This window comes from Mugil cephalus, chromosome 19 (assembly GCF_022458985.1).
Source record: "Mugil cephalus isolate CIBA_MC_2020 chromosome 19, CIBA_Mcephalus_1.1, whole genome shotgun sequence".
In the NCBI taxonomy this organism is placed as follows: domain Eukaryota; kingdom Metazoa; phylum Chordata; class Actinopteri; order Mugiliformes; family Mugilidae; genus Mugil; species Mugil cephalus.
The window spans coordinates 17,124,563-17,140,950 of NC_061788.1; the positions used below are offsets into that span (position 1 = coordinate 17,124,563).

General features: G+C 42.6%; 1 protein-coding gene across 2 annotated transcripts in view; it reads right to left on the reverse strand.

The window, feature by feature from the left end:
- Positions 1-2,417: 2,417 nt before the first annotated feature.
- The window catches only part of LOC124996878 (leucine-rich repeat transmembrane neuronal protein 4), a 102,791-nt gene continuing 88,820 nt past the window's right edge, over positions 2,418-16,388 (reverse strand). The window contains exon 3 of one of the 2 annotated variants that reach the window (XM_047570256.1): positions 2,418-8,109. In XM_047570256.1, the coding sequence (XP_047426212.1) occupies positions 7,786-8,109 (324 nt within the window). In that variant the 3' untranslated portion in view covers positions 2,418-7,785. The remainder of the gene's footprint in view (positions 8,110-16,388) is intronic. The other variant, XM_047570257.1, reaches the window with a different exon arrangement.

Below are 16,388 nucleotides of genomic sequence, written 5' to 3' on the forward strand. Positions count from 1 at the left end.
TCCTGTAGGTCAGCAAAAACAAGACTTTCAGATAATGTTTAGTTGCTCTGTAAAGTGTATGTCAAGATGAGCATGTCAAGTTTGGGTGTATTCAGAAAATATTATGGATTCGCTTACTTAGTCAAATGAAGCACATCATTAGGGTTACAAACTGAATAATTTATCATATCAAACTCATGACTGTGCAGATCTGTAGCCACAACAAAAAAAGGGGGGGAAATAAAGTATGGTCAGCAGTGCACATTAAGCACCTTGGGAGTTGAAGTCCACTTCTGTGCTTAAGTCACAAACCAGCATGGAAACCTCTTGCATGTAAGACGTACACCGTAAAACTTTAGTTTGGTTTAGTTTATTGCATGTTATTACACATGGTGTAATCTGGCTGAAGGAACGCCAACCCCTGTTTGTAGCCTTAAACCATCCCAGGTGTCATTTAACTGCCTAAACTGACATGTGAAAAGCTGGCAGTGGCATGCTGTTTCGATTCCATTAGACCGTACAGCTGCATGATTTGCTGTGTGATATTTGAGAATGATCCCGCTAGGTGCAATGACGACGGCGCAATTGCTGTTTGCTCCATGGCATGCCTAAAGTCCCAAGCTGGGAAGTTGTTTTTCCTGCGTTGTGACTTTTAAGACTTAAAAGCGGTGTCAGGCTGCCATTAGAGTTCAACATGCAGCTTGCAAGTAACAACACTGTATTATCTAGCGTGGTTAAGGTTCAAGCGGAGGTTACTTGCGGCAGCCTTGTTTCTGGAAATGTGATGCGGGCAATTTGCATACCAAACTTTTTATAAGTAGAATTAATCTTTTTTTGATCCCTCATGGGAAAATTGTTTCTTTACACTGGACCCATCCATTCATTTACACAGTAAGGTATACACTCAGAGCACTGAGCTGCCAATTGCGTAGTACCTGGGGATGCTAGATGCTTGCCCGGGGCACCTAAGTCAGGAACACAGTGGGATGTGAACCTGTGACTCATCGCTCCCCTGTTTGCTGACTGTCCTAGTTACGTTCTTGATCCAGCGGCGCATAAATTTAAACTTTAGAATAATTCCGGCACCATCCATATGCGCTGTTAATATAAGAACATTTTTTGCTCAGTATTCCTCCCACTTTTACTGGGTGTGTTAAGGAGTTGCATATGTCAAACGAGTGCCTTCTCTGGCTAAACTGCTTAGTTCCTTAAGCTCGGTGAAAAGCACGCATGGGACTAACAGCAAAGCCGTGTTTCCGGTAAGCAGACCACTGATGAGCCCGAAGCACCGTCTCAACATGTTATCAAAAAACACCAGCGTATTGAGCACAATGGATGACGGCAATCTCCTCACCCACTGGTATTGTCACAGTGATCAAAGGCCACAATGTTAGACACACTGTGGCCTGTGTTTCCTTGTTCTTTTTGGTGCTCTTTGTCAATGGTGTTGCTATTTTGAGGAAACCCCAGTCAGGCTAACCACAGGCTGTCAAGGCCTGTTGCAGTGTGATTTCGTCCTCTTTCTTTGAACCTTGTGATTGCAGTCCCGCAGGTGGTGAAAGGTCTAGATTACACTCATTACTGTGAATTTGTTTGGGTGAGTGATCGTTGCGACTTGTCGGTTACAGTGCAGTCCAGCAGAAAGTGTGTGTGTGTGTGTGTGTGTGCGTGTATATTTCTTTTTTCTGTGGACATCTTACCATTACTGACATTTTGGCACTGTTTTCTTGGGGAAATCACAGATGGCAAGGATGCTAGCAGGCAAAAAATGCTTTGAAATGAGCACTATGGATTTCCTATAAAACATAACAAAAAAAAAGTTCTTGTAAAATCCTGCAGAGGGAACAGGAACAACTACAACTGACCTGATGAGACATTTATTTTAACAGCAGTATTTTCAGGATGAATGATCAGCAAATCCTGATTCTATTATTTTGTTTAATATATATATATTCTATTTTATTTTTGGCCGAACCAGAGGAGAATGTCGTCTCTAGAAAAACATTGGACTGCTGCAGTTCCATCGTTACTGTGTTCGCATGCTGGTTAGTGCCCTCTTATAATTAGAGAACCTTTTACTGCAACCTCACGAACAATATTGTAATGGAGTGGGTAACATTTGCTGAGCTGTTGTTGTTTTATGTTCAGTTCTGTTGTTGTTCCATTAGTTGACATTGTTTCCGCAGCTGGAGAGTGTTTTTCCATGCGCCTAAAGACAGTAAATTCACCATGCGAGAGATGTTAGATATGAGAATTGTATTATTATTTTTATTTTTTAATCTGAGACAGAGCTGCATTGTTTGTTTATTATTATGTTTATTTTGCTAGCGTAGGCTTCGTTCGGCAGTTGCGTGTGTTCAGGTTGCAGTAAACTCGCAGAGAATTTCTCGTAGCTTCAGTTTTCTGAGATATTTTAAAATGAACAGGACACTAAAAACTCCCATCTTTAGATGTTTATTTCTGATATCATCATCAAAATTTTTACAAAACATTTTCTGACAATAATATACTCAAAGAAGAGCCATATTTTTGCGCTTGGACCAGGTCTCCACAAAAATGCTTTAGGTCTGAATACAGTAAAAATAACCCAAATAAGAAAATAAAATTAAAAAAAATCAACAACAAACCAACTACCAAAGAAAACAATGCAGCGCATATTTACACCCTACAGAAAAATGGTGCTCTCTGCAGGTACAGTAGTTGATGAGAAGGAGACAGCGGGGATCCCGTGGTTTATGTGTGGAAAGCTTTAAAAAAAAATAAAAATAAATAAAAAAATAACAAAAAGAGGCGGCAACAGAAAATGTAGGGGAAGTGCTTGAGCCTGTGCTTTGAACAAAGGCTAATTCAGATATTGCTTTCTGTCTGTTTCCCTCTGATTCCTCCATCGCCGCGCTCTCCGAGTCATCAGCAGGAGACGAACGCGGCCCCATTTACATAAAACCCTTCCTTTCTTCGGTGCTCACATTAAATCCAATTAGGGCCGTAAACGGGCTTGGTCAGACAAACGAAAAAGTGTGTTTCCCTGACAGAGGTTAATGATCACGCGTTCTCTCACTGTGTCCCCTCTGACATGAGCAATGGCAGAAAAACAGAGTCAGGACAATGCGGGTCAGGGGTTAAAGACTTCCTGCTAATGTGAAACAGCATGGAACAATAACAATCAATGGGGACTGGGCTGGCCTGAACATCAGTAATGGTGACATTGGTTCAGAGGAGGTAGAGGAGTAGGTACTGCTATAGATGCGCGGGCGCACACACACTTACGCACGGGGGCCACCTGGGTACATGCGGGTTAGCTACAATAACTCACTAGCAATGCTTCCAGTCTCTCTTTAGCACGACAGTGGCATTAATTCTTACCATTTTCAGTCAGTGCACGCACTGATGACGCACTAAACTCAAATTGGAAAGTGGCAGATGAAGAGCTTTTTCTACTAAGCCCATCCTTACCCATATGTGCTGACTGGTATGAAGGAGTCATGACTGCAAGGGCTTTCCCCGGGCGCTGCCTGCTGGAGAGACACAGATGTATAGCGAAGGGAAGAAAAGCTGCAAATCCACGTCTGGCTTGGAATTAATTCTTCACATCTATTTATCAGGTAATGGATTAGAACCTACTGAACTGTCACAGATGGCCTTGGGTGAACTGGAATGGATGGCAGTGTCAAAACCTGCAGTACTTTATAATCATTTATCAAGGAACGGGTGTGTGTATATATTTTTTTTCTTGCCTGTGAATGCATTTATGCATGATTGCTTCTGCAGTTAAAGACAAGTCAACAGTGGATTCTGGGTGCAAACTATAATTTTGTTTCAAATAAAGAGTATATTTGTATGAGTGCATGCATAGTACATACAGTTCAGAAGATGCAAGTAAGTTTTCAGTTTAACCTGTGTGCCGTACGTGACTCTACAGACTATCTGTGTTAGCCAGAGCTTGGCTGAGCTGTGTGTCATTTCTTACAGTGAAAATTAAGTTGCCGGGGACATACAGGGTTCTAACAAAGCTTTCATTTTAAGATTTAAAATGTCCTCGCGCCTACCCATTTGTCCTTTACGGTTGCACAGCATCTCTGTCTCCTTGCCCCTATTCTCCAAAGAGATGCACATTTAGCTTTTCCTTTAAGCATAAACACTAAAATATGAAAGTTTTCGCTGCAGTTCTTCAGACCTTTATTCACCCCACCCGAAGCAAAAAGCAAAATAGGAGAAAAGAGAAGAAACGTTCCCAGCGGGTACTTGAGCCCAAACTCAAAGAGTGTGGAGGGGTGGTTGGGGATCACGGGGTATACAAAACCATAAACAAACATAGTGGAGGGGGAAAATCAAGCCTGTTGGCATTGCGGGGCTAGCGCAGACGGTCCTGAAGTTCAGCTCGAACATGCATCATTAGCATGCAGCGCTTGTGCTTCCAGCTCTCTGATGGCAAAGGAAATGGACAAAAGACAAAATAACTACTGGCAGCAGGGTTCAGACATTCTGCTGAACACATCTGATCTCATCAGGGAGGTAGTCATGATAAATCAATAGATTACTAGTAACTGACTTAATTGTGAACATACGGAGACTTTATTATCATTTCCCAATTACACATGAAGGGCAAAGTAGCTGTGATTTGTGTTCAGGCTGAATTGAACTGTTATCATTGCTCTGGAAACCTGAAGTAATTACCATCTATGGGATGCTGGGCTTTAGCAGGAGACTATTAAAGGGAAAGTCTGTCCCTGGAGTGGATGCCCAACGCAAGACTCTTTCTCTGTTTAACGGCCTACTGTGCCAGAGGACTTTAAGGTGAGGCAAGAGCCGGAATGGGTCGGCAAACAAAGATGCCTTTTAAAAAACGCATAGTCGTCCATGGCGCTAGCTGTTGGTTCTAGGGCACTCAAGACAGGAAATGACTCCAGTACTGTTTGTCTCCGGTTCAGCGCTCCTCCCTAACCGGGCATAGTTTCCCGAAATAGCATGCGGACAGAAATAGAACATCATTAAACAGGTTCACCCGAGTCACCGAGCGGCAGACATGAAATTCAGGCCAAGGAGTTATCAGGGGGTGATACAGAGCAAGGCAAGACAATACATGGATAGAATTGAGAGAGCTCCCATTATAAAGACATTGGCACAGCTGCTATTACAAAGTAAACTCCACCAGCACTATTAAGCAACTGTACTGAACGAATCCACTGCTTATTATTATGTTCTTTTTTTTTTTCAATGCAATGTTCTGTACATGAAGGGGACCAAACCCTTCTTAGTTGTGATACAATGGAGACTTTTGGGTCACTTGTTGTTTTTGGGTCTGGTTTTTGGTAAAACACTTAACAAAATAATGGCACGTCAAAAAGAAACCCTCCACACGTTTAACTCTTGGTATAAAGAACAGCACACCGCTACTTCTTCTTCCCCGAGCAGACCTTGAAATGGCAGAAATACTTGAACGAGAGGAGCGGATGGGGCTGTAACTGACAACAAATCATGCAAACGCCACCTGCGAGACGAGCTCTCGAACACGTCTGAGTTCAGAACAGAAAATATGGATCTCTGTGAGGTTTGGCTCCTGACGTTGGCTATATCATAATAACAGGGCTCCCAATCTCCCCCCTCTCTTTATGTGATTAAGTAAAATGATCGGGTTTGACAAATAACCTCGGTAACATAATCTGTGTTTCAATGGCAGAGTAGTGATGGGAGCATATAGAAAAATATTTATCATTGAAACAACAAGAGCGTTACAGTAGGAACTTCCTCACCGAGTCATCTTGGTAATATATTCCCACTGGAAAGTGAATAAGGCTTCTCTTCTGTTCACAAGCAGTTTGTGTGTCAGAAGAAGTGAAGTTCATATTTTTTTTTCTTCTTCTTCTTCTTTAAAGACTCATTATTTACACGATAAATAAGTTCTATTTGATTTTGTCCTTTGATTAGTCTTATAGAATGTCTTGACATCATCTTTGAACACTCAAAAAACTGTCTTTTGTTTCAAGCCGGAAAGATAACAAAAAAAAACAAAAAAGCCAAAAAAAGTTCTCTTATCTTGAGGATATGCCCACTTTTGTGGGGGGAATTTTGGCCCCATCGCAGTTTCATCTGTGGACCAATCAGTCGCTCTGCGGGAGGACCGAGCACAGCTTCCACAACTCCCCGGAATACATGACCACTGACATGTAGAAACTGACCTTGGTGCACTGCTTGGATTTAGCCATAGATGATATTTGACAGGCCATCGCGGGCCCTATCTGAAGTCCTCAGTAGCTCCACGAGTCAGTAAGTAGCAGTGCTTAACACCGTAGCCAAAGTGTTGCTGGGTGCAATAAAGTCCAGTGCTGCAGGCACACTTTCCGGAGGGGGTGGGGAAGGAGATGCCAGGCAATATTCCCAGTACAGTCCATGGGATCATATGCAGGTCGAAGAGGAGTCAACGTGCTGGTTCGACATGTCCCCACTAGGCACCGTTGTTCTCTGTAGCTGTGGGGGAGACAGCAGCACATGGCTTGAGCTTTGCCAACCCAGCAACATGGTGCTCTTCAAATAGTCCAGTGAGATGAAAGTCAAACATTGACTCGACCATGCTTCAAATGACCGTTTGGGGCAGTGAGAGTGGTTTGACCTTCAGTAAAGTAGACCTCTTCGGTAATATGTACAACACTTTTCATTCAAATGTACTTATTTTCACATGAATTCCCCATAATTTCCCCCTTTTAAAGCATAGTGAATCATACAGCTGGGATATAATGTTATACAGTACTTTCTTGTTCTGCCGTTTAAAGGGGCCTCTGTCTGTTTCAGAAATTCATGGAGCACTCTGTTTATGCCACTGTCATGTTGTTCATAGTATAACTAAGATCATGGACAACAACTGACCTGATGTTGGGAGGATCAGGCTAGATACATTATATTATGATGCATATCTCCTTTAAAATTTCAGTTATATTACCCCCCTTGTAGGTAACGCTTGAGTACTTTGCTAATCTGTGAGGAAAGTCCCAGTTCATATGAAAATACCATCGCGTTTGATGGTAATTGTAAATGTGAGCTGGCAGAGGCTAGTTTAGTAGCAACAGCTGACATTTTTAAAAAAAAAAAAAGAAAAAGAAAAAAAATCCACTTACATAAAATAGCTTATGTGCATTAAAGAAAAATATTAGTAAACTCTTTGGTTTAACATGCACATTAATGGAATTAAGTACAACATCTAAAGAAACAAAAGAATCCATGTGTAATTGTTCCTCTTTATGAAATAATATACTGTATGTTCACCCTTTGCTGACAACAGATGAGTAGAAATGTGAATAATAATCACAGTAAGAAGCCTCCTGCTTGGCACGTGATGTCTACCTCCATCTCTTAGATCTCTTATGTTACTGCTCCCACGGTTTGTGATCCAGAACTTGTGTTTATTGCACTTTCCCTTTTGACTCAGCTCGCTGCGAAAAGGTGCCCCAGACCAGATTTGGAAACAAGGTAATAGTTTTTGTCATATGCTGAATTACGTCCCATGAGTCGGTTGGTAATGTTTTTTTTTTTTTTTTTTTTTGTTTTGTTTTTTTGTTTTTGTTTTTTTTTTCTGTGAGGTGCTTTGGAAAAGAAAAACAAAATGGTCAGCAAGGTGTGTCTCACCCTACTGTACACTGGTGAGACTGTGTGTTGTCAAATCCCTCCAGGCATAATTTGAAAATTTCATCCTCCAGTTCATGTATTCATGTTGTAAAAACAAGGCCCCACTGAGTAACCAGCTCGCCTGCCCCTTCATTTCAAAGTCACGGCGAATCAGAGACCCTTGCCCCCGCTTCAAACAACCGAGGCTCGCTAGCGTCCAAATTTGAGTGTGCCGGTGCGCTCAGCGGGAGGAAAGGGGCCGCTGCTGGGACCTTCGGTCGGTGGTCTTAGGGGTGGTGGAGGAGAGCGAGGCCCTGGTACAGGGGCGCCCATGCTGACGGCAGAGGGCACGGCAGGCAGCGCCACTGTCTGTATAGTGCCCCTATCGCATGGCCCCAGGTCCTCCAGGCCTTCCAGGCCCTGTGGGGGTCCTTCATAGCCCATGTTGAGCCGCAGGGGTTGATGGGCCTGGCAGTAGTCAACAATCGGCTGTTCATAGCGGTAGAAGGTCAGGGCACCCATCTGGTGAGGGACCTGTTTGAGAGGACAGAGAGCAAGGAGGGAGGCAGACAGACAAACAGGGCGAGGCAGGGGATGAGAGTGTGGTAGGAGACACAAGGATTGAAGAAGGGTGAAAGAAAGGAGGGAACAAAAAGGAAACAAGATTAAAACCAAAATAGCCATAAGGTTCACATCGAGCTGTGTATGTCTATGTATAATAACCCTAAAATTTAAAGGATTTTCTGGCCATGCTGATGTTTTTGTGAATCAAGTCGTTTGGATATCGACTGCTTTTTGACCCTAAATGGACGGATGCGAGCCAAAAATCCATTTGTGGCATTCAAAGCATTAAAAACGTGCAACACGTCTTTCCAGAAATACTGCCCTGATTACTCGTTTGAATGAAACGATGCTTAATTTTCCCAGTGCACTCAGAAATGTGGAGAAATTACATTTTTAACAGAATTTGTGTTACTCTGAGCCCACGGCTCGGTTAGTTTGGCTAGCCGTAATCATCCTCATATGGTGACCACCTGAGCCCCCACTTGCCCAAAAGCCGAATTGGTGCAAAGATTCTTTGAAATACGTGCTTCTACATGTTGTGTAGAAGTCTCAGGTCTCTTCCCGCCCACGACATGTACCGTAATGCTCATCGTGACTGGCAGAAAAAACTGAGGCACGTATGCATGTGTAGATAGGTGTGAATTTCACACAAACCTCAACCTTTTGTACAAGAGCTGGAGCATAATCCCATGCTCTCTCTCACTCTCTCTGCTGCTATGTCACTCGTGTCATAGCCAGGAGAACTCATCACATCTGGTCCATGTGTCTGGCTTTGCGTCCCCCTCCACAGACATTAAAACGGTGCCAAACAAACAGATGAGACTCTTGTAACACTCTGTCACAACACTTATTCGCCAATTAAAAGATTTCTAACAGGCCGTGAAAACAGCGGGGTAAGGTGGCAGCTGACCTGGATTAAACACCACAGCCTGGCAGAGAGACAGCCCATCGGATGTGTGTGCGCGGGCGACAAGGAACACTCGGCAACTACAGTTATGACACCAACACGGGAGACATAAATAATACAGCCGCAGACTCTTGAGGAAGCAGAGCAAGTGTCACAACTGCACTATATCGCATGCTCGTCCTTGACATTTTATTTTTAACCTTCACTCGTGATTGGGACCGGATCTTGAGAACAAGATCTCAGCCAGGGCTTGGAAGAAAAATGTCATTTACATACCATATCGCACATATTTCCTTCTTACTCCTAGTGGTATCCAGCTTTTAGCAGATAGTAGTGGTTATAGGTTGGTGCTACCATTCTATACAGTGAAAGCAAGTTGGATTCCATTTTTATTTCGCCAAAGTACTAAAATCTGTCAAATTGTATCCAAAAGGAAGACTTAACAATAAGAGTCAGTGGTACGAGCAACTTTGAAAAATGTGTCTCAAATATCCTTGTAGCTGTTTTTTTTTTTACCCTTATCACATAAAGAAATTCTGAAAAGGGAAACCATATTTGAGGTAACAAGAGAATTTAGGACAGAGATTTTAAAAAAAGACGGCCGACTGTGTCAATTAAATGCAGATATATGCTGGCGGAGGGAGGTGCATGTGTGCGTGCGTGCGAGCCAGCATAGATTTCAAAGTCAAATAGAAATGGTCCAGGCAAACTCAGCTTGGCAGTTCAGGAATTACCCTGCACCACAGGCCTAAGATAAAGCCACTCTGAAAGCATTAACACCATCTCTGTTTTAGATAAAGAAAAATAGCGTTATTTGCAGCCTCAAGCTTTAGAGTAACACTCTTTCATGATGTAGTGCAGCATTACAGTTGAGCTTACTGCACAAAGTTCTAGTCATGTATTCACATTAAAAGGCTTCTGAGAGCTGGCTCGTCTGGTCCGCTGGTAATGAAGTTAGTGGGATTTATATTTTTCACAAACCACCTTTCAGTCTTCCAACCCAGCTTTCCTTTCAGCCACGCCCGTGCACCTCCACTAACGCCACCCTTTCTAGTTTCTATACCTCCTTCCTCCTTAAATGGACTCCATTAAGCGAGGCTGACTCATTACATTATGGGCACTCAGTGGATTACTCCCCTCATTCCCCTTTCAGTTTAAACCCTTCACCAACCCTACTGCCCCCGCTGCCACCGCCACCACCTCATCTCCCGTCGCACACCTCAGTTCACTTCAGCTCTGCTTAACGCTCCCCGCACGCTTTCAATGAATTAATTAACCAATATTAACTCCTAACCGTTTAGGTGGGTTCTATCAAATTGTCAGGGCATAAATCTGTCCTTGTGTGGGTGTGAGTGCACACTTTTGTACATCCGCGCCTGTCTGTTCCATCTGTTTGTGTCGCCAGACAGAACAGTGTTAAAAGTTTCCGTATACAACGATCATGTTTCCCCCTGCTACTTTTCCTTTCTTTTTCATTCAGTGGTTACGAAGGATTGAAAGACTGCTTCCCAAATGATCTCAGACCTTACGTGGGAATGAACACAACATCAAAATGCCAGTTTGTTGCGATTCATCCAATAAGGGCCATTTTACCCATGATCCACTACTGACATCCTGTCCTACCTTCCAGGGACAATTAAAATGGTTTGACCCCTGACTGACAACAAATCACATCTAAATTATAATTAGTAGCTTTGAGGTTTGAAGATCTGCAAGTCATGATCACTCTATATATACCACAGGTCATATCATTATGTCCCTGTTAACACGAAAGCACCATGATATTTAGAAGGCAAAACAATTAGCCTGGCATTTATGAATTATGGATTTCAATGTAAGACACACGGCAAGACGGCACTAGCAATTGTCCTCTTTCTGACATCAAACATAAGAGTGATAAAGGGTTTATAGAAGCTTTTTCATTATTTTTGCCCATCGCCGGTCAAATTCAGGTTATATTATGGACAGCTGGCATTATATTGAAAGGTCACCAGTCTCGCATTGACGGATCTGGTTCCACAGTGCTGTGTCATAGCTGGAGCAATGGCCTGGCAGTTCTCATTATCAGTTTATTATGTGGGAAAAGGAAGTAGGTTGTTTTGTATTTCTTTAAACCAGTCACAATGTCCTTGGACAGCGCTGGGCCCAGCATGCAGCGGGCATGCCCTTGCAATGCAGCATCAAGTGAAATATTTGTGTTATTGGTAGGCAAACGCTGTCATTAAAATGACTGGTTCCCGCAAAGAGGAAACAAAATCAGTGAAAGCCGTGGGTGGGCTGTGTGAAACAAATATGATCTGATGTTCGATGCCCTAGGGTCGAAGTTGCCTATCCTTTGGATCCGGAGAAGCTCACTGGACTCATTAAAACCACAGATCTGAAACAGATCTGGACATTGGTCAAGTCAATAAGCGTGGCATGCTACTGCCAGAGGAAAAAGAAAATCATTCCAAATGACAATGTCATGTCAGGAAACATACAAACATATTCTTTGTAGAACTTCACAACTAAAGGAACCAAGCGGCTTACTGCACAATCCAAATAGTCTTTGAAATCTGCCAGTTTCTACCTGAAAAGCTACCTGAGGCTGTTTCTCGTAGCAAAGGGAATTGACAGGCTTTATCCCAACTGTCTACATCCAGTGAGTCAGATTAAAAGGTCACTGCTAACCGCATGGAAATGGATATATGCCCAGGTGTGATTGCTTCCAGGTCCGGGATCTCCATAGAAAACTCTACAGAGAGTCTGGTGTATGATACCCTTGTTTGGTGCAGTTGCCACCTTCATTGTATAGTGTATACGGTGCCTCCTAACTGTCAGAATGTATCAGTATAGAGGAACAAAAATTACTCTCAACCCCCAGTGCTGCGCTGCGCTGCTGGGGGATTTTTTGCTTCTTTGGATCTATGCCACCATCACCTGCTTGTATTTCAGTTGACAACACCTGGCACCCTGCCTCTTGGTGGATCTGGATCTCTGTGCTGGAGGTCAGCTCAATGTGTTCAGGCTTACAAAGGCTTTGGCATGGGGACATTTAGCCAGTGACTTCAGTGTCACCTTTGCATGACCCGCTGTTTATTTAATTTGAGTGGTACCACTTTGAAATGTCACTATATTTTTTACCACAGTCAGAGACTTGATTGAACATTTGCAAAAAATGTTTGCAAAAACATTTCCTTCTACATTACTCTCACAAGAGCTCCGATTGGTAAAACGACTCATCAGTCACTCTTAAAAAGTGAATTTGTGGGGATTGTTTTTTTTTTGTTTGTTTTTTTAGCGCCCCTTAGAACTTTTGTTTCTTTTTGCATCTGTGCTTTTATGAGCAGCTAAGGAGGCAGTAACAGTGCCACAGGCAGACAATGCTAATGCCTCCCTGGGCTTTAGTAGCATTACGGTTCAAAAGTCTTACGCTTTCCTAGCCAAACACTTTGATCCTCTCAAGTCACTGTATTGTGGCACAGAGAAGCATGGCAAAGTGAAGAGGAGGTGCAAAAGACTCCCACTAAAATGATGCTCTGGCTTTACTCTTTCTTCTATTGAATTTCAGCTTCTTCTCATTATTTTTGTTTCCATAAATCCTCGAACTGTGTTGGGATTTTTCAGTTATTGTATCTGTCTCTGTAAATGATTTTTTCTTTTCTTTTGTTTTTTTGTTTTCTTTTGCTTTTTGTCTACCTGTTTAAATAGTGCTCAAATTAAGATTTAAAGCACCGCAATTTGTAGAATTACTGAAAAGCATCATCGCCCTCTTCTTTGTCTCGTCCTTATCCCTTAAGCCTCCTTTGTACAAGTCTGGAAGTATATTTGCCACAACAGATTTTTAGCAATATTTATAGCTGGCCGTGATGCACATTTGATGTGAATGTTCAGTGTATATGCTGGATCTGTTTCAGTGCTCTACAGTACTGTGTAACTGCACTACTTACTTATATGAGAAATGGAATATTATTCTCAGCTGCAGTAACTGCAAATTGAATATGTGATCAGAGAGTAATGCTGCAGATAAAATATAATGAAGGCTGGAATAATGAGTCGGCACAGTTACCGTGTTATGCTACTCTCATCACATTGGCTTCAATCCAGTTCTAACCTCATTAAGTCCATGCTTAATGTTGCAGGGGCAGTAGTGTTGGAATTTGTAGTAGTTGCTGGGGAGTTTGTGGTAATGGTACGGGTATGTAGTCGCATGAAGAGGAATAGTCAAACAAAGGGATTCAATAATCCAGTATTGTTCAGTCAGCACACTGCATTGAGTAATGCAATAAGGAAATATCAATTTAACACTTCATAAATGTGTGTTTTTGTCATGGTGTGTAAATATGTCCATACAATACATGTGCAGGTGTGTTGATGGGTCCACGGGTCCAACTGTTACGCTCTGAACACCGTGACTGTGTGAAATAACACACCTGCAAATGAACTCCTCAATTACTTGAAATAGCTAAACCGTAATCATGTGGTCTCCATGACCCTTTGCGCGTGTTCAAGGCAGCGTGTGTGCACGTAGTTGTCAGTATGCGCGGCAGCACCTAGGTGTCCGTGCGTCGCCGTGTGTTCGAACACGTGCTGCTCCGGCGTCAAGTGCGGGGGTAGTTGGTGTCAGCGCAGATGTTGCTAGGTGGGCGTCAATTGACACAGGGCCCACCAGTCAGGTTCTTTTTTTTTTTTTTTTTTTCATACAGTCAGGTTTTCAGCAGAGCAGTGTGCATGGACGTGTCTGAGGAGGTGTGAAGCTAAACACCATCAGTTTGTTTTCAGACAGCACATCCCGAGAGGAAGACTTCCCAGCTGCATGCGTGAGCGCTGTGTGTGTGTGCCTGTCAGTGTAACAGACTCTTCTGTGTGTGTGTGTGTGTGTGTGTGTGTGTGTGTGTGTGTGTGTGTGTGTGTGTGTGTGTGTGTGTTTTTTAATAGTGCAGATCAGTGGTGTTAACATCTGGGATAATTAACATAATCAAAGGCTGCTCAAAAAAAAGAATCCCCACAATAACATCCATTAGTTTTGTGACAGCAAAATAAGTGTTTTTTTTTGCACTTAAAGGAGGAATCTCTTTCAGTTCTTTTTGTTTTCAGGTTTTTCAAACAAAAAAGCCCAGTTAACTGTTAGTAGAAAGCAGTGATATACGTAGGTTAGAGTACACTCACTTCACACAAGCTACTGCAGTTGACAGGGTTGGTTTGGAAACCTATTTTACCATATATTTGGAGTAAGTAAATGCAATATCCACCCACCGGCACTGGACAGCTTAGCGCAGTCTGAGCCGTACGCTAACTGCGCTAAATAAGGCCGCTTTAAAGGGACCCACAGCTCAAGCATTGTTGAATAATTAATATGAATATTTGAAAGGGGCGCTTGTTGATTGGACAGTGTAGGAGAAATACCTCCCTCCCTCCCAACCCAGAAAAACATTTTGGTCAAAAGAAATTCGACAGTAAGCGGATAGAAATGGTGAAAATAGCATCTGAAGTTGTCTGTTTTTGGATTGCGTGGTGTGTCAGCACACCGTGCTGGTGATCCTTGGGTTTGTAATCTGTCAAACAGATTTTCATGATCTCACACAGATGCGTTCTGTTGCGTTTACCCAAAAAATCTATTAAAAAAACAATGCAATTTTCAACACTCTTCTGTGTTCTCTTGAGACTCTGTGTGCTTGGTACAGAAAACCATCTTTAAAGAGATAAAATGAAATTTCGGAATGGTTTGATCATTTTTTTTTTTCACAAAAATTACATTCCTCATATTTCATTCCATTTCTACAAAATGTGTCGCTTTGCAGAAGTTCCAAATGTCGTTTTTACTGCCTGAAGATCAATGTCTATTCCCTGAGTTTTAAGGCCTCTCAGGACTAGTTTTAAAGTCATAAAGGGTCAGTACACTTCAGAGGCAGAATGTTAAACCTTCACATTCCCTCATAGAGCTGTGCGAGAAAATGAGCCCACATGTCCACATTTTAAACCAATTCATTTTCTAAACAAGCCGTTAGCCTCCCACTAATTCCTTAATGACTGGAGGTCCCTTTATGTGCAGTGACTCTTGATTACAGGTCTGACACCACACACACACACACACACACACACACACACACACACTAACAAATACATACTGTGCTGGTTTAGAGGGTGGAAAAAAGTGAGGGAGAAACCTAGGGAAAGACAGAGCAGGAGAGAGCAGGATCGAGGGCCCCTTCACGCACCAGTGAATGCCCACTGTCGGCTCATCACAACCTCCTCCCACGCTACGGTACGTACAGTACAGGATCTTCGGCAGACCACAGCAAATGGGCCATGAAATGTTACTCAATGCCCAACACGTTCCTCAACCTGGTTGCTTTCACACACACATTCAGCACAATACACAATTACAACAACTAATTAAGAGGGGGTGGGGAGTGAGGGAGGGGTCTCTGCAACAATGCAAATGAGACAGAATGCTTGCAGCTCACTGATGCTTTTTAGAGTCTCATCACTTCTGTCAATGCAGATTAGGACTGCAACTAACAGTTATTGGCGCTGTTAATTAGTTCTTCAGTCATCAAAAAAGATTGGTAATAAGATTGTATCCTAAAGTAGAATAGGTAGGAGAACCTAGCACATTCACATGCCAATATAGTCCAATCCCACATTTAGCCAAGTCGTAGTAGCGCATATGAATCACTTCCACGTAGAGGTCTGCATCTCATCACTAGTCTCATGTAACAATAGCACTAACAAGCCTTCTAGGAATAGGACAAACTTCCAGGCTCTCTAGACATCCTTTGACTCTGGTCAGACCTGATTATTTGAATGCTTCCTGAGGGATCGCGATGTAACCAGATGAAAATATGTCCTTGAGACCTGAGATTTTAAATTCGTCACACGTGAATCTCAAGAGGAAATCGCATTTTCACAGTAGAATGTTGTAACAGCTGCTCTCTCTAACAGTTCGCTACCTGTTGCTCTATCGGAAACGCTAACAGTGCGGTTTGTTGCGTGTGCATCGCGGCATGGGGACTTGGGGACACAACGCTAATTTTCAGTCAAGCTGTATAGCCTTTCTCACTCATTTATTTCATCTTTAAGAGTGTTTTTATGTGCAACTAAGCTACTGTGACCAAGCAATTTCCCTTTAAAGTCTCTCTAAGTCTAATTCTAACCTGTTAACCTGCTTAAGCTCCCATAGACACAGTAATCTCACTGCTGTGCTGTTCATAGTGGTGATTTAAAAATCTCAGGTGATAAAAGTGAATTAAGACACAGGTTATTGTTGAGTGACTTAACACCACATGGCTACTTTTCATACATCACTGACACCCCCACCATTAAAGTCCCCCATCCTTAAAGACTGAACAGAACTAAAGAA